This window comes from Dromiciops gliroides, chromosome 1, assembly GCF_019393635.1.
Source record: "Dromiciops gliroides isolate mDroGli1 chromosome 1, mDroGli1.pri, whole genome shotgun sequence".
NCBI lineage: Eukaryota > Metazoa > Chordata > Mammalia > Microbiotheria > Microbiotheriidae > Dromiciops > Dromiciops gliroides.
Window position 1 is genome coordinate 141,115,057 of NC_057861.1, and position 18,767 is coordinate 141,133,823.

The following is an 18,767-nucleotide window of genomic DNA, read 5'->3' on the forward strand; positions in this document are numbered from 1 at the left end:
CTGAGCGCCAGTCTCCTCCTTCCTCCTCCCACTCGCCTGCGTCACTTCCTGACGCCAAAGAAAAGACTCCTGGTCTTGCCCTCAAAGACCTTCGTTTCATGGGCGGAACTCTTCTACAGTAAGTCTCCAGCAGGTGGCGTCATTCCAATCGTTACACACCTTCTCTCCTCCAACACTGCCACCCCTCTGGTGCAGGCCCTCACCTCACACCTGGATTACAGCAATAGCCTGTTGGTGGGTCGGCCTGCCTCAAGTCCCTCCCCTCTCCAATCCACCCTCCATTCAACCACCAAAGTGATATTCCTAACGTGCCCATCTGACCATCTGACCCCTGACACTCAATACATTCCAGGGGCTCCCTATCCCCTCTAGGATCAAACACAAAATGCTGTTTGGCATTCAGAGCCCTTCATAACCTGGCTCCCTCCGACCTTTCCAGTTTTCTTATACCTTACTCCTTGCCAGACACTTGTGCATCCCGGGTGACACTGACCTCCTGGCTCTTCCACAAACAAGATGTTTCATCAACCAACCCCAGGCATTGTCACTGGCTGGTCCCCCATGCTTCATCTCTGCCTACTGGCTTCCTTTCTGTCCCAACTAAAATCCCATCTTCTGTAGAAAGCCTTTCCCATTCCCTCTTAATCCTAATGCCTTTCTTCTCGATTATTTCCTATTTCTCCTGTATATAGCTTGCTTTGCATTTATTTGTTTGCATGTTGTCTCCCCATCACATTGTGAGCTCCTTGAGGGAAGGAATGTCTTATGACTCTTGTTGGATCCCTAGCACTGACTACAGTGTTGGCACATAATAGGTGCTTACTAAAGGTTGGGGGGGGGGGGTTTGTGGGGTTTTTTGGGCAGGGCAACAAGGGTTAAGTAACTTGCCCAAGGTCACACAGCTAGTATGTGTCAAGGGTCTGAGGCTGATACTAAATGTTTATTGACTGAATTATTAGACTGGGAGAAAAAAACCTAAACAATTTTTCTTCCCATAAGGAAAATCTTGTCAGTTCTATTAGCCTTAGCTTTAATGGGTATTTCCTTTTCAAATGGTGGTCCCTTACTCCAGGTACCAAGCTCTTTGGGCAGAGAAGAGCCCCAGCTAACTCTTTGTTTTAAGTTTAATGTATTTTGATAGCAAACTTATAGGAACAGCACAGGAGACAGATGTGAGAAAATAATTATTAATAATGGATTTCTAGGAGAAACCCAGACATTAGTTTTTGCTACTTTCTTCCCTCACACCAGAAACCTGCCTGGGCACTTTAACAAAAGGAATGCAGATGGATTCTTCTGATTGGCTAGGGGAAGCAGCATACCTAAATGGTTGGAATTTGATCTCTAGACTACCCCCCAAGTCATGTCAATCAATGGAGCTGAATGATGCTAACCAATTAGCTTAGATCAATGTATGGTGACCCGCCTCTAACAAAAAGAGGATAAAAAGACTGGGCCAGGAGGGGCTTCCTCTCTTTTCTTCCCTGGACTCTCTTTTATTCTCTACGTGCCCTGTCCTCTCCCTCTTGGCTCATTATGCTGGGTATGTAATTGTCTAGGCCTGTAAGCCTGTGACTAGTGGGGAAGTCAGGGAGACACGTGGTCAATACTTTAATAATATGTGATATTAATTAATAATAAATGCTTACTGCCCAAACTGGTGCAATAGCCATTAATATATAATTTAGCAATATTTGAGAAAACCCAGCCTAGCCCCATAATAATTTAGCCAAAAACAGCTGATGACCCCCGTAATTTAGTTAAAACACAGACAACATTAAAAACACATACATATAGGACAACTCGGAAAAGTATAGTGAATGGAAAGAATCTACTGAATAATAAAAATATTATAAACACTATTTAGTTGCCATCAAAAAGAAATTTACTTATTTTTAAAAGTCCAAATGCTGGCATGTCCAGAAAAATGTAACAGATTTATTTATAATTATTATAAAATTGAATGGTTGAAATATTTTTACTGCATTAAGCCTTTATGTCATCACATTTATATTAAAAATTCACTTCCAAATGAAAACGGGGGAAAAAATTGCCAATACCTGATTCTATCCCTTATTTTTCCATTCAAAATCATATACCTAGGTACCTTTTGACTCAACTGGAAAAAATATCTAACATTCAAAACTACCAATAACAGGAAGAAGAATTTCTTTTTTCTGTTTTGAGAATGAAGAATGTTTCTCCTCAGTGGAGTTCTAAGCATGCTCTCCACATATGTGGTGTGCTAGCTGGATACCTTTTGGCATGACTACAACATGTTTGGCAAGGATAGCACTTCAGTGGTGTTCTCAGATGGACCAACCAGACAGGCTTCCCTCTGCTCCTCCAAAGCCCCAATTGCTGCACTCTGGAAATGCAGGTTTGCTTTGAAATCTGGAGCACTTTCCCAGGCCCAGGGCTAGAGGGGAAGTGTCCCAATCAGAAGCTCAGTGGTCTTCTGAAGGTCAGATTTCCCAGAAGGCCATGGTTCCTGGCCTGCAGCACTGAATTTTCTAGACTCCTCTAGGACAAGGAGCTACTTCCTGGGTGCTCTACCACCAGGGAATTTGCAGACAGTTTGTCTGGTATGAGACAAGTCCCTAAAAATGACTCCTACTACTGGAGGGCAACAGAAGTGGCTGCAAACACTATTCTTTGATTCTTGGAGCTTGACTTCCTGCTCACTAAGGGTATAGTCACTTTCAGAACCCTCAATCTGATTTAGGACTGATGTTCCTAGTGACCTCCTGATGAATGGTTGACTGTTCAACTGCACCAACTTGGCATCAGTTTAGAGGCTGCCCTTCTAACAAGCTGCCACTGGCTCTCTGGGTTCGAGGACCCCAAAGATTCTTTTGGTTTCCCATTCAATTGAGTGGGAAGGGGGAGAGGCTCCAAAATAAAGCTAGGCCCTGACAGCAAGGTTATTTTCTTCTTCCTGACTTCATTTCTGCCTATAATATGTGTGTATATAAATATACATACATAAACACACACATATGTGCAAATATACATATACATATGTGTGTGTGCATGTATACACATACTATATGTCAAGAAGCCACTGGACATCTGCTTGAGGAATTTTTTTGATGAAATGACCCCATTTCAGCCTGTTTTGGTGCATCTAGTTCCTGTAGAAATGCACCATCTTCTGGTATTACTTAATCTAGCCAAGTTTATGCTACTTTGGACTAAGTGCCCATTTCCCAGAGCTATTATAAACCATACTCTATGTTCCTCAAGCCCTTTCTGCCAGGAAGTCTTTGTCCACTTAGTTTTCATTGCAGAAAACTTTGGTGGAAGGGGAGGGTGGGAACAAACATTTATTAACCATGCACTATGTCTAGACACTACTAAACATCTTTTTTTTTTTTTTAGTGAGGCAATTGGGGTTAAGTGACTTGCCCAGGGTCACACAGCTAGTAAGTGTTAAGTGTCTGAGGCCGGATTTGAACTCAGGTACTCCTGACTCCAGGGCCGGTGCTCTATCCACTGCGCCATCTAGCTGCCCCACTACTAAACATCTTACAAATATCTCATTTAATCTTCACCAAAACCCTGGGAGGTAGGTGCTATGATTATCCCCATTTTTCTTTTGAGGAAATGGTAGCAGATAAAGGTTAAGTGACTTGCTCAAGGTCTGAGCTGTATTTGAACTCAGGTCTTATTGACTCCAGGCCCAGCACCCCAAAATTTAAGCAGTTCCAGAGGCTTATACTTATCTCTGTCTCTCCTCTATTTCTAATCTGTAAGGCCCAGTTAGGCAATTGAGTTCAGGAAAGACATATTTCCTTCACATTCTAACTGAGGCCTCTGGGAATAAGTGAAAATCCTTCCAAATAATGAGGAATTCCTGTGCTCAAACCACCCATGGAACACACCAAAGGCTGCATCCAATTGTATTTTTTGAACTGATAGGTAGTCTCAAAGAAGATGCCAGCAGACACATTTGCTTGCTAATGGTCCTGATTGACTATTGTTTTAGGCAAAGAAGATGTGTATACATGTTGACTTTGGACTGGACCTATGCTTACATTGGTGCAGGGAGCTCTCAGTAAGGAGGCAGGAGATACAGTAGATTGTGGCAGATGGCCTCAAAGTCAGGAAGACCTAAGTTCAAGTCATTCCTCTGACACATACTGACTTTGTGACACAACGATGTGTCCTTTGCTAACAAGTTAATAGTTTGTGTGGGTGCACACGTGTATTAAATGCATCATTTTTTAAAAAAACCTAAGTATATATTTTCAACCTCCAAAAAAAATTTATATTCTGCACTACCTATAATACCTTTCAAATAAATACTCTAGCCCTCAGTCTTTTTATTTGCTAAGGTTGTTATCCACTAGATTTGTTACATTTTAATACAATTTAGGAACAGAAGTTAGAGAAGCAAGCAGGAGATCATTTTCCTTACCTTTGCTATAACGTTGTCTGGTTCAACATTTAGCACTTTCTTCAAATCAACTATTGCTTCCTGGTACTTGTTTTGATGTTTATATGCAGTGGCACGTCTCATGAAAGCTGCAAATTTGCAAAAATAATTCTTTCAACATTTACACCATAGACAGACATGGCTTATTTTGCAACTAAAGAAAAAATGCAAGTAGCACAAAGCCATTAATTATGTAATTACTAAGGTGTATAGATACCAAATAAGAATCATTTTTCCAGTCTCAACTTCTTTTTTAATCTTTTAATAGTGACAAAAAGCAGGAAAATTTTAGAATATCCTGGTTCTAATTTTAGCTTATTTCATATTAGTATTTCTCTCCATATATGGTACCATCAGTGAAGTTTACATTGAAGGTTCCAAAGTAATTGGTAAAAGGTACTTCTTCTTCTTTTTTTTTTTTTTTTAGTGAGGCAATTGGGGTTAAATGACTTGCCCAGGGTCACACAGCTAGTAAGTGTTAAGTGTCTGAGGCCGGATTTGAACTCAGGTACTCCTGACACCAGAGCTGGTGCTCTATCCACTGCGCCATCTAGCTGCCCCCAAAAGGTACTTCTGAGACAATATCAGCAGAGAGTCCTTTAGAAGACACAAGGGTGGAAATCATCTATATCTAGAGGTGGGCACTTCGATAAACTGAATTTAAGTTAGCGATATTGATAGCATCATTGGTTTAAAACTCCACATACTTGATGGTACACCACTGACTCCAGTAGACCCAATAGAGCGCTCATGTAGTAGTAGTAATAATAATAATAATAGTAATAATAATAATAATAGTAATAATAATAGTAATAATAATAATTCACATTTACATAGCACTCTAAGGCTGGCAAAGAGCTTTCTTCTCATCAGCTTTTAAGCAATATAAGCTTAAGTTTGATTTCTGCTTGAGCTCTGTTGTTATATGCAATATTTTCTCCATCTTACAGATGGGGTAACACACTCTGTGCCACCATATCTTCCATTGTACCAAACTGCCTCTAAAAAATGAGAATGATTAGCTTAATAGCTTAATGTGTCACAACTTTAATAGAACTGGGCAATGTCTTAGAATTTATTTTGGCCAATCCCAGGAGGTAGTGTGGAGTAGTGGGTTGGGCACTGGACTTGGAGTCAAGAAACCTGGGTTCAAATCCTGCTTCAGATACACCCTAGATGTGTGACACTAGGCAAGTCATTTAAATACTCTGGGCCTCAGTTCCTTCATCTACAAAATGAGGGAGAAGCTGGACTTGACAGCCTCTCAGGTCTTTTGTGACACTAAATCTATGCTCCTGTGAATTCCCTCATTTCTACATATGATGAAACTCAGGCCAAGAGACTGTAAATGACTCAGCCCAGGTCACACAGGGAGTTGGGCCAGGATTTGAATCCAGATTCTCTGACTCCAACTTTGGCTCTTTTTCTAATTAAGGATACTTACATGAAGGAGGTAACTCATAATTAGACATTACAAACAAACAGATTCTACTGAAATTTTTAATAAGTCTTTTTTTTGGGGGGGGGCAGGGCAATGAGAATTAAGTGACTTGCCCAGGGTCACACAGCTAGTAAGTGTCAAGTGTCTGAGGCCAGATTTGAACTCAGGTCCTCCTGAATCCAGGGCCAGTGCTTTATCCACTGCACCACCTAGCTGCCCCAATAAGTCATTTTTATGAATTGTTTTACCCTTTAAGTTTCCAGGTTCCAGCTCTAACACTTTTTCACAATCCTGAAGAGCATTATCCCAGTTCTTAAGTTTGATTTCTGCTTGAGCTCTGTTGTTATATGCAGCCACTGTGGGAGATACTGATATGCTCCTGTAATATTAAAGTGAACCTATTTACCAAAAAAGCTTAAATTGTTAGACATCAAAAGTATGTGTATATTCATATGTACATATAAGCATATCTATATAATAACTCAGATAAAATTATAAAGCCATTTAAAAAGATAAAATAAAAATTAATACAAGCAAAACCAAACTCATACAAGTCAGTTTTCAATAAAAGTTTTTAAATATACTTGAGAGCTAAAGTTTGACCCAGAATTTAAAAGTGATAAGAGACTTCTTTAACTATCCAAGATAGCTAATTGAAAATTCATTTGAGAGCCCATAAATGCCAAGCAGATTTTGGATCACTGTAAAGACAATTTTCTCATATAGAAGGTAAAAGAATCAATTAGAATAAATAATCTTGTTTTCATTTCTTTGCTAATAGAAAATAATTGAGAAGTGGCTGTAAATCTTTGAAGTAGTGATCACAAAATCAACTGAATTTAATACTCATAGAGATAGAAGAAAGAAGTCAACAAGATTTAGAAAATGAATTCTAAAGATGAAAATTTTATGAGCTTCAGGGTATGAGTGGGAAGCATCCAGCAGAAACAAAAACTAAGAAACAAAAGGACCCACAAGTCTGGCTGCCGTTCAAAAAATGCTATATGATATCCTAGAACAAATTATACATGTGTATAGGAATGATAAGGATAACAAGAGATTCAAGAAAACTATCAATTCTGAGAAGGCAAATTACAGGCAGAAAGTAATAAAAAGCGAGAATGAGTTCAGATTACTAAAGGAAGTATAAAAGCCCTGCACAGCTAGGACAAGATGAGGAGACCCAAAGCTGAAAAGAGATGCTGCATGTGGTGGCCATTGACACATTTTGTTAAAAAATATCACTTAAAAGATAAAGAATTAAAAAATGTTACTCCCATGATAGTCAAGAGCCTCCACCAAAGCTCTACCCGATCCTCCATCATGGTATGGAGGCACAAGCTCTATAAAGATTCTTTTTTTTTTAATTATAAAAAGTATTTTGTTATTTTCCAGTTACATGTAAAGATAGTTTTTTTCTTTTTCCTTTTTTTTTGGTGAGGCAATTGGGGTTAAATGACTTGCCCAGGGTCACACAGCTAGTAAGTGTCAAGTGTCTGAGGCCAGATTTGAACTCAGGTCCTCCTGAATCCAGGACCAGTGCTCTATCCACTGTGCCACCTAGCTGCCCCTAAAGATAGTTTTCAACATTTGTTTTTATAAGACTTTTTGGTTCCAAATTTTTCTCCCTCCCTCCCTCCCCTCCCTCCCCCGTCTCCAAGACAGAAAGCAATCTGATATAGGTTATATATGTACAATCACATTAAACATATTTCTGCATTAGTCATGTTGTGAAAGAAGAATCAGAACACAAGGGAAAAACCTCAAAAAAGGGGAAAAAAACCAACAACCAAAAAGTAGAAACAGTATGGTTCAATCTGCATTCGGAATCCACAGTTCTTTTCTTTTTTGGATGTGGAGAACATTTTCCATGATGAGTCCTTTGGAATTGCCTTGGATCACTGCACTGCTGAGAAGAGTCAAGTCTATCACAGTTGATCATCACACAATGTTGCTATTACTGTATACAATGTTCTCCTGGTTCTATGAAGATTCTACCAAGCAGGGAGGATTGAGGTACAGCAGACTCAATCTGGTAACCAAGGATCAGCCTAGCTTAGAGCAGAAAACAAAACCAAATTCTCTATTAAAATCAATGCCCTCCTTGAGCAGAACCAAGAAAACAACAGTAAAAGCAACATTGTATGATGATAATCTGGGATAGATTTAGCTCTTCTCAGCAATATGATGATCCAAGACAATGCTAAACGACTCATGATGGAAAGTGCAATCCACACCCAGAGAAAGAACTATGGAGTCTGAAGCATACTATTTCCATTTTTTGTCTTTTGTTTTTTCTTTCTCATGGTTTTGCCCTTTTATTCTGATTCTTATTTCCCAACAAGACTAATGTGGAAATATGTTTAACATGATTGCACATGTACAACCTACATCAGATTGCTTGTCATTTTGGGGAAGGGAGGAGGGAGGGAGAAAAATTTGGAACTCAAAATCTTATAAAAAATGAATGTTGAAAACTTTAAAAAAAATCGATGCACTCCCAAAGAATGGGATCTTGTGTTCGCTATCTATATCAGTGAGCTATGAATATAAAACTATGTCCCAGCTCACCTAGTATAATACGTCACAGCCTCTTCATAGTCACCAGAACTGAAGGCTTCATTGCCTTTTTCTTTTTCACGAGTAGCTAAGAAATCTTTTTCCTTGTCACTCAGACCTAGAAAAGAACATCTTTGCATATAAAAAGGGCTAAAAACTTAAAAAACCAAACTAAGAGTATTTAATTTTTTAAATAGGAACTAAAGCTTTTTACAATCACCAAGTTTTCGTTAATAAAAAATTCTATAATTTTGAAGGTCTTGTGGGGAATCACAGAATTCAGTCTGAGGGCTTTTTTGGTTGTTGCTGTTGTTGAATAATGTTAATCTTAGTTGATTCCTAAAGTGAACCAATGAACTGTTACAGCATGCCTTAAATCTGTTTTGTATGTGAATGATGGCAAACAAAGGAATTGAAGAGCTTTAGAGAAGAATTTTAAAAGAAAGAAAAACAATTGGATACATGGCAAGAAAATTGGATATATTTGAAGTTCTATAACCCCAATATAATAAATCAGTATTTAAATGGTATGTTCCTGTGACAAGATAGGGTTTGACTGGAATAGGAAAAGTAGCTTCGGGGGGAAATTCCTAAACCTTCAAACAATTTTTAAAATTGTATTTTTGAACCCTTAAAGATGTCTTCCAGTTTATTATCAAAGGTCAACATAATACGACAGAAATTTCAAAACTTACTAAATTAACTTCTGCTATGTTGCAATTACCTATTGTACCAATATTCTTCTCAATCTTAAGCGGCTCTGATTTTACATTTGGGGTAGTATTTTCTTTATAATCTTCATCGAGCTTCGAACATTCTTTTTCCACATCAAATCTTAAATAAAAGAAAAAAAAGTAACTTATAAATGGAACATATGGAACGCTTCAAAACAACAAAGGAAAGTTTAATTATCACTATATTTAGTTTTCTGCGCTGTGCCTTTGAGAACCTTTTCAAACAACAAATACACGTTAAAATGTGACACTAAGCCGAGTAAATGCGGTCTTTGCATAACGGTTTAAGGTTTATACAGTGCTTCACACAAATGCCATTCCATCTTCCTTCCCTGTGCCTTTGCAGAGGTTATCCCCGAGCTTGAAATGCACTCCCCCCCACCCTTACCATCCTTTCTTAGAACCCCTTATTCTCCTCAAAGCTCTGCTCAAAAGCCACCTCTTCTAGCAGGCTTTCCTCATCCCAAGCTTTCTCCTCTCCACTGCCTGCCACCACCTTGTGTGCCTTTTGTATAGATGCACAGATGTATTACCAAAACTTTAACCTTGGTACATGTAGTGTCCTATGGTAGAATGAACTTCATTTTTGTCTCTGTCTGCCTAGCATTTACTTAGCACAGTGCCTAGCACTTAGTCGACACTTAATGAATACTGAGGATGGACTGATCTTGTTGGTACCTTATCACTGCTCTATGAGCAGTTAATACCTACAGTTGTTTACTTCAGATTCCTATTTTAGAGCAAAGCTTTTTAAACTGTGGGTCACGATCCCATATGGGGTTGTGTAACTGAATGTGAGGGTTGTGGAAAATCTGACAACAGTAAAAGGTTATGTATACCTATATGCCTGGGACTGCATAACAATTTCTTGGGTGAAAAGGGGTTTCAAGTGGAAAAAGTTTAGGAAGTCCTGTTTTAGAGAGGCCAGAAGATTTAAACAAATGACTTGCCCAAGGTCACACAGCTAATAAGTTACAGAACCAGGATTTGAACCCAGGTCTCTCCCGCTTCCAAGTCCAGCATTCTTTTCACAATACCACATTGCTTCTCAAGATAGGCTGACATTAGAAATTATCCTTCCTATAGTTCATAATCTAATGAGAACTTCTAAAATAATTAAAACCTATGCCATAGTTGGCCTTATAGATTAAAATCAAGAAACACCTTTCAAGTCTCAGGCATTGTGCCTTGTTGGATAGGGAAGATATTATTGCTTGGTTACTTAACCCTGTTTGCCTCAGTTTCCTCAGCTGAAAAGTAAGTCAGGGAAGGAAATAGTAAACCACTCCAGTATTTTTGCCAAGAAAACCCTAAATGGGGTCATGAAGATTCGGACATGACTGAACAACTCAACAAAATGGTAACAGGGGATTGGAAAGATAATAGGGGATAAGAATTGAACCTGACATAATAATATATTAATAATAATACAATATGATGATGGTGATAGCTAACATAAAGTACCTACTATATGCTAGGCACTGTACTAAAAAATTTATAAAATATCCTTTGATTTTCACAATAATCCTGGGAGGTAGGGGCCACTATTGTCCTCATTTTATGGATGAGGAAGCTGAGGCAGAGGTTAAGTGACTGGCCCAGGGTCACATGGCTAGTAAGTATCTGAGGTTGAATTTGAGTTCCAATCTTCCTGACTCCAGGCCCAGCCCTTGATCCACTGCACCACACAGCTACCAGGTATAGAGTTCCTACCAATGTAGGCTGGAGCTTTCTCTACAACTTAGAGTGTCAGGGTGATGCCTAGAGTATTGAGAGGCTATGTGACTTGGCCAGGACCACACAATTAGTATGTATAAAAGGCAGGACTTGAGGAAGGGGATGCAATTATCTCTAGAAAAAATATCCACAGAATAAATTGCACCAAGAACAGCCATATAGACTCCAAATTTCCAGCGTCCTTTGCATGTGCGTTAAAGGCAGTATGGCATATGTAATAAGAACAGTGCTGGACCCAGAAAGAGGAAGAGACCCAAGTTTGAAGGCTGTCACACATACAAGCTGGGTGGCCCTAGACATCTTTATCTCTGAGCCTGTTTTGTCACCTGTACACCTGGGATGATAAATGAGGTACTGCCTCACAAGGTACTCCAAATGTAGTATGGCCTCACAAGGTGGTTATGAGGATCAAATGATATCATGGATATCAATCACTTTATAAAACTTCAGGGCTCTACAAATCTCAGCTCTCATCATTATGATTATTGAAGAGCCTTGGACACAAACTTAGGATATCTCCCCTCAGGGCAAAGCACCAAACTCCTCCCAATACCTTCCTTTATAGAAGGCAGACACTGGACTCTCAGCTCTCTCCAGTTTGCATCTGCTGCTCTTCCACACCAGGAAACAAGATGCCCCTGGCCTGGTACTTCCTGGTGTCTCCTGCTTTTTTTTTTGGTAACCTTTTGCATATTGTCTCCCCCTTTACATTGTAAGCTCACTGAAGGCAGGTACTACCTTTCTTTTTATCAGCAGTATTCCCAGCGCCTAGCACAGTGCCCGGAACATCTGAGGGGCTAAATAAATGTTAATTGGATTGACTGGACATTTAGGAAGTTGTTTTAGAATTCATTTTTTTTTTCTGTTTTTTTTTTTTTTTTTTTTAGTGAGGCAATTGGGGTTAAGTGACTTGCCCAGGGTCACACAGCTAGTAAGTGTTAAGTGTCTGAGGCCAGATTTGAACTCAGGTACTCCTGATTCCAGGGCTGGTGCTCTATCCACTGCGCCACCTAGCTGCCCCTAGAATTCATTTTATAGTAATTCATTACTTTTCAGAAACAAATACACACACCTAAGGAAATAGATGTTATAAATGTACTTACTTATCCCACTCGGCATAATCTCTTGGTACTCTCTTCTTTTGAGAAGATCTAGATTTATTATCTTTCTCCTGAAGGAAGAATAAAGCCAAGTTTTACAAACTATTTACTATTTTTCTTAATTATTTTCTTAATAATGTGATTTAGATGTGGGGACCTTGGGTTATAGTAAACACAATTATAGTTTCAGGCAAGGTAGCTACATTCTCCCCAGTCAATGGATGTGGGGAGTTATAGTGATGTAAGGGCACACACTTCTTTCTTTCTTTCTTTCTTTCTTTCTTTCTTTCTTTCTTTCTTTCTTTCTTTCTTTCTTTCTTTCTTTCTTTCTTCCTTCCTTCCTTCCTTCCTTCCTTCCTTCCTTCCTTCCTTCCTTCCTTCCTTCCTTCCTTCCTTCCTTCCTTCCGAACTTTCTTCCTTTCTTGCGGGGCAATGAAAGTTAAGTGACTTGCCCAGGGTCATACAGCTAATACTGTCAAGTGTTTGAAGGTCATATTTGAACTCAGGTCCTCATGAATCCAGGGCTGGTGCTTTGTCCACTGTGACACCTAGCTGCCCCTAGGGCACACATTTCTAAGAGCAGGCATTGGAAGATAGAACTCTTGGGCAAGAAGTAATGGAGATAGACCACAGGTCTGCTAATTCATTCCCCTCATGTTTGCTCACATAGGGAATCTGATAATTGGGCAACACTACCTTCCTGAGGTGAAACCCAAAAAACTTTAATTTGCTCCAGCAATAAAGGGACAGGGTTTGATTCTTGAAACTGATTCTCAACTGAAAGAATGATGCTGGGTTGGTGGGGAATTGGTGGGAAGGAAACTGCCAAAACCTTGGGGTAAATAAAATTAATCCAACGGCCCTGCCCCACACATTGTATCAGCAAATGCAGCTTTTGGGAGAAAGATCAGGTGCTGTTCCGTTCTGGCATTCACTGAAGCAGTCCTGCCAATCATCCAGTTTAAAAAAACAAACAAACAAAAAACCAGAAACTCTTTTGTTCAGCTCAGGCTGGAAGCTGGGTCAAAAGTGAATTTCTAGAATTTTTCCCCCCAGGGTGTGTGGCAATCTGGGATTTGCTTGGTAGATTGGGATTTGATATTAATTTGTGTTACCAGTTTAAACACTTTTATAAAATAATGACCTTAGTAAAAGTAATTTGGGGAGACAAAGCTCAAAGCAATGAAACGGGAGTAGCTAGATAGGGGCCCAAGTTGAATGGTGTGATTGGTAGATGTAACCACACCCACAAGCAGCCATAGAACCTGGCACCACCAAGACAGGAGTGACTGACAACCAACTGGCCTAAGATACTGAAGGAGGAAAAGAGACGTGGATGGGCTGATGCCCACAGTACCCTCTAGTGTTCAGTGGTACCCATTACATGAAAAACAACCACAAGAGTATAATAGCCTTATAAATGACCACTCTCAGGATAAGTAAAATTTTACTCTGAACAGAGGGGAGAGAGAGAGAAACCCAGAACTAAGCAACATAAGAACCATGCACCAGTGGGAGAAGTACTACTGGTAGGGTCAATTCACATCCAATTTCTAGATGCTGGATACCCTGCCCCACTTCTCCAGGACTGGAAGGCTGAGGCAGGCCAGGGGCACGCAGAAGTGATGCCACACTTACTTCCTACCCCACAGTGCTTCCTGCTTGAATAAAAGAAGAAAATATGGAAGAGAACCAGAGGGTGGACTCCTGAATATAATTAAAGAGACCAGAGTTCCTCTGTGCAGTTATGTTCCAATAGGGTTGCCCCCTTGCATTGTCTATAAAGAAAATCCTGTGGGCCAGCAAATCCTTGTCTGGTGAGATACATGACAGTGGCCATTAAGGATAGAGATTTGGGGGAAAATTTTTTTATCTTTTTTTTGAAAGGAAGGAGATTCACCTCAGCTTCAGTCTAGGCTGAACCCCAAGAGGGACAAGTGGACACTGATCCCTTAAGCAAGGTATATGAGCAAAGGAGGTGTGCTGATATCAAGCCCTGAGGTGAGTTCAAGCTCCCTCATAAATAGGAGGTGCTATAAGTAGAGAGATATTATTTTATATACATATTATCTTAGCCCTCACTGAGGCAAACCCTTGAGGCAAATGCAAGTGGAAGCTGGGCAGGACCAGCCTCCTGTGTGGTGTTCATGCTCCACGAGCCGGGGTTACCCATCACACCCTTTCTAGGTGGGGTGCCCTATACTTTGCCACACAAATCATATGCAGCCAATATAACTTCCTCCCATGTGGTACAAAACGGACAATCTTCTCTCTTCTGGTATCCTTGTGCCCAGAATTCTCCAAAGCCAAGTTTAAAAAGATGTCACTAAACCAATGAACTATGGGCCAGAATCTATTGAATCTACTGTCTGTTTCCAGGTTCTGGTTATCTTCATAACAACTCTATCTGGGCTGAGAGCCCCAAAATCAGGATCATATCCAGTATATCAAGTTTAAATTTTCCCAATAAATAAATGATAAAAGGGTAAGAACAAACATTTTTTAAAAGAAGAATTTCAGATTATTGTCCTATATATGAAAGACTATTCTAGTATGAGAACTCAAATACTCAAATGGATCTAGGATTTTACTGATACGGAAGTTCCTTCCAAAGATGAAATAGCAATCCATCCATGCTTGCACATCCCATGCAGCTCTTGCCCATGTTTTCCCATAAATTTGCCATAGGAGGTCCACCCAATATGTTGGATTCCTGCCTTGCTTTCTCCTGACATCAAGAGGGTATCCATGGAGCACTTTGGCTATTCACCTGTCATGCCCTGGACTCACCACAAAACTGCTTCATTTTTATCTTCCTATCACATAAGTCCCTGATGACATCTTTTACTCCTATTCTTCAGAGTTCCTGAACAACCCTGCCCTCCCCCAATGAGCTTCTCCATTACCTTCTATATGTTATTCATTTTTAATTTCTCAGAGACTGCCATATTTCGTGTCTTGCTGACCTATAGCAGCACAGGTGGAAGGCTGTTATTAAAAAGATGGGTATTTGCTTTCATGAGAAGCTTGGAGTCAATAAAGGATCCCCCAAAATTGCTTTACAATTTTCTCAGAGCAATCCAGTATGTTCTCTTTCTCCTATTTACCTCTAGACCTGACTCCTCTCTCTTGTCTGTCCTAGATAAACATTCTGACTTGTCTATTCTAGATATGCACGCCAATGGAAAAGTTCTTGGTTTTGCCCATCTAAATGTATGTTGTAGTCTGGACAATCTATATTTATCATCCACTCGGTCTTTCCAGTGTGGATGATCAGGCCAAAATGCTTTGAGTGATTACAAGTAAGAGAAATATAAATTAAAACAACTCCAAAGTTTTATCTCAAACCCAACAAATTGAGAAAAATAGAAATAATCACAAGACCATAGATTCAGAGACAGAGGGGACCTTAGAGGGAAAAAAATTAAATTAGATGAGGAAACTGAGACATTAAAAGCTTAAATGACTTGCCCATGGTCACAAAGCTAATCCTGTCTGAACCCAGGTCCTTCTGACTCTAGGTCATTACCTCTCAATGACAGAAGGAAGACAGGCACACTTACACATTAGTGGATCTATAAATGTATCCAACCCTTCTGGAATTATAAGAAAAGTCACTTAAGAGTTCATACTCTTTGGCCTAGAGATCTCACTTCTGACTGTCCCATTAACAAAACTCTTAGCTTCAAGCATTTTCTCTGACCATTCCTTATGCCAGGAACACTCCCTCCTTTGCTCTAACTACTGCCTTTAAGTCCCAATTAAATTCTACCTTCTAGCCTTTCTCAACTCCTCTTAATTCCAGTGTCTTCCCTCTGTTGAATATTTCCTATTCTGTACATAGCTTGGTTTGCATATTGTTTTGCATGTTGTCTTCCCCATTAAATTGAGGGCAGGGACTATCTTTTACCTCTTTTTGTATCTCCCAGTGCTTAGCACATAGTAGGTGCTTAATGTTTATTAACTGATTGATATATTTCAAGTTCAAAGATAGTAAAACCCCACATATCCCACAGTTTTACAGCAGACATTTTTTGGACAACAAAAACTAGAAAGAAAGTAGGTTACCATTCATTGGGAAATGGCTAGATAAATGTTGTATATAAACGTACAAGGGTGTGCATTTGAGTGGCTAATTTATATATAAAAAGTTCGAGGCAGTAGATGAAGAGTCAAGGTCCAGAAGAAGGGCCTGTGGACTGGAAAAAGGAACTCTCCTGACTTCTGCCTCTCTTCCTTTGAGATGCAAATCCTGTGCTCAATGTCTTTGCTGACCCCCTCCCCCAAGTAATAGTGACCTTCACCCCAAACCCCCTTGTATTGAGCTGCTTTGTGTATATACACATATACGTGTATGTAAACATATAAATGTATATACTGACATCTGTTGTCCCCTCTCCCCTCTTAGAAAGTAAGCTCCTTGAGGGGAAGTGGTATTTCATCTTTGTGTTTGCCTCCCTAGAGCCCCGCACAGGGTCTGGCACACAGTAGGTGCTTAATGAGTGACTAAAGGTTCATGAGGACAAAGACTGTTTCATTTTCATCTTCATATTCCTAGAACCCATCAGAGAGCTTTATACAGTGGGCACTTTAATGAGCATTGGCTGAATTGAATGGCAATAGGGAATGCCTTAGAGGATATTATTTAATATTTTAAGTCTTGCACCAAACCAAATAACAGGAGACTGAACCTTTAATTTCCCTCAATTGTATATAAATATATATATATGTGTGTGTGTGTGTGTGTGTGTGTGTGTGTGTGTGTGTGTGTGTGTATATACACCATGATATCCCCCCACACTCTCTAGGGATACCTGTGCACATACACTAGATTGTGGTTACCAAGGTGGAAGAAGCAATAGACAGGAGAAGAGAAAGTAGAGAAAACTGTGACCTCAGGGATTTCATTGACAGGAGAAACTTTCATCCTTTTCACTTCTTGGTGACTGGATGTCAACTGGAAGAGTGTAACAGGAAAAGGACAACTGAAACAAGCCACTCACGGGTGACTTCTGGCCACAGCTATTTAAAAACTTGTTTGAAAAGAAACCCAGGTTGGGCAGCTAGGTGGCACAGTGGATAGAGCACCTGCCCCGGAGTCAGGAATGCCTGAATTCAAATCCGGCCTCAGACACTTAACAGTTACTAGCTGTGTGACCCTGGGCAAGTCACTTAACCCCAATTGCCTCACTTACAAACAAACAAACAAAAAGAAACCCAGGAGGCAGCTAGGTGGCACAGTGGATAAAGCACCAGCCCTGGATTCAGGAAGACCCGAGTTTGAGTCCAGCCTCAGACACTTGACACTTACTAGCTGTGTGACCCTGGGCAAGTCACTTAACCCTCATTGCCCCACCCAAAAACAAAACAAAAACAAAAACAAAAAAACCCCCAAAAGAAACCCAAATACCTTGCCATTATTGAGAGGACTATTTGTACCACGAACTGGAGGCAGCTGGCCTGCAACTTCTTGAAATGTGTCCATGTCATGAAAATGCATCTTGGAGTCTTCCTTTTTTATTTCTGATACCCAACTCTAAAAAGAAGAAAAACAATTACAGGAAAACAGAGTTTAAAATATTCAAACAATTGTGCTAAAATAATATATAATTAATTCAAATATTCAGGGATTAACATTGATTTGCATTATTCTTTACTGCCAAATTAAAACCAAGAAGACATTATTTAAAAAAAAGAAACTGCATTTATAATGATAAAGAAATAATATATGTGGGATTTAACTTACCTAGATCAACGTGTGATCTTTATAATAAATGTGCAGATACAAATAATTGAAGGGAAATTCAGTGTTCATGAATGTATCTGTTCAATAAAGGCTAATGACCTGGTGCTTAGCACAGTGCTGGGCCCATTGCAGATAGTAAATAAATGCTTGTTGACTTGAAATGACAGTAATCTCTAACTTGATATAAAATATCAATCAAAATAACAATGATATCAGTAAGTTTCTTTAGAGATATAGAACTGGATAAAAGTGTAACAAAAATATATATTGAAAATCAAAGAGGCAAGAATATCGAGAATTAATAGTGGGGAGGGGTTCTGATGAAGGCAAATTTGCCTTCACGGACATGCTTCTGTGTGTGTGTGAGAGAGAGAAAGAGAGAGAGAGAGAGAGAGAGAGAGAGAGAGAGAGAGAGAGAGAGAGAGAGAGAGAGAGAGAGAGAGAGAGAGAGAGAGAGAGAGAGAGAGAGAGAGAGAGAGAGAGAGAGAGAGAGAGAGCGAGCTATAAAGTAGTGATGATCAAAGTTGTTACTGCCGGTGGGGTGGGAAATAGAGGAATATGAATCTGTCAATGACCTATGATCTTGTAGGTGCAGGAATTCAGTCCAATCACTCTAGAGTTTAGATAGTCATTGAGTGTTCCTTGAGTCTCAGAGAGGATCAGTGACTTGGCCATGGCAGTCACAGCCAGGAAATGTCAAAGGCAGGATGTAACGCTAAACTTTCTGCCTCTGAGTCCAGAAATTCTCTCCATTATATGACACTGCCTCTCAGAACAGAATATATTTAATCACAAAAAAGAAACAGATGTATACAAAGTAGTAGTGCTGGGTAAACTATGGAAAATAAAACTGGAAAAAGGATTAACAAATGTGGGAAAAACTGAAGTGAAATGTGATTTTAAAAAAATCTCAATCTTTACCTCACATTATATATCATAATAAATTCCAGCTGGATCATAGACTCAATTAAAAAAACTATTTAAAAAAGTTAGAAGAAAGTAGAAAATATAT

General features: G+C 39.5%; 1 protein-coding gene across 1 annotated transcript in view; it reads right to left on the reverse strand.

The window, feature by feature from the left end:
• Positions 1-18,767, reverse strand: part of SPAG1 (sperm associated antigen 1) — a 91,425-nt gene that overhangs the window by 56,777 nt on the left and 15,881 nt on the right. The window contains exons 5-10 of the mRNA XM_043978660.1: positions 17,420-17,545; positions 12,013-12,080; positions 9,163-9,272; positions 8,451-8,556; positions 6,128-6,258; positions 4,421-4,527 (exon numbers count right to left, since the gene is read on the reverse strand). Of these exons, the coding sequence (XP_043834595.1) occupies positions 4,421-4,527; positions 6,128-6,258; positions 8,451-8,556; positions 9,163-9,272; positions 12,013-12,080; positions 17,420-17,545 (648 nt within the window). The remainder of the gene's footprint in view (positions 1-4,420; positions 4,528-6,127; positions 6,259-8,450; positions 8,557-9,162; positions 9,273-12,012; positions 12,081-17,419; positions 17,546-18,767) is intronic.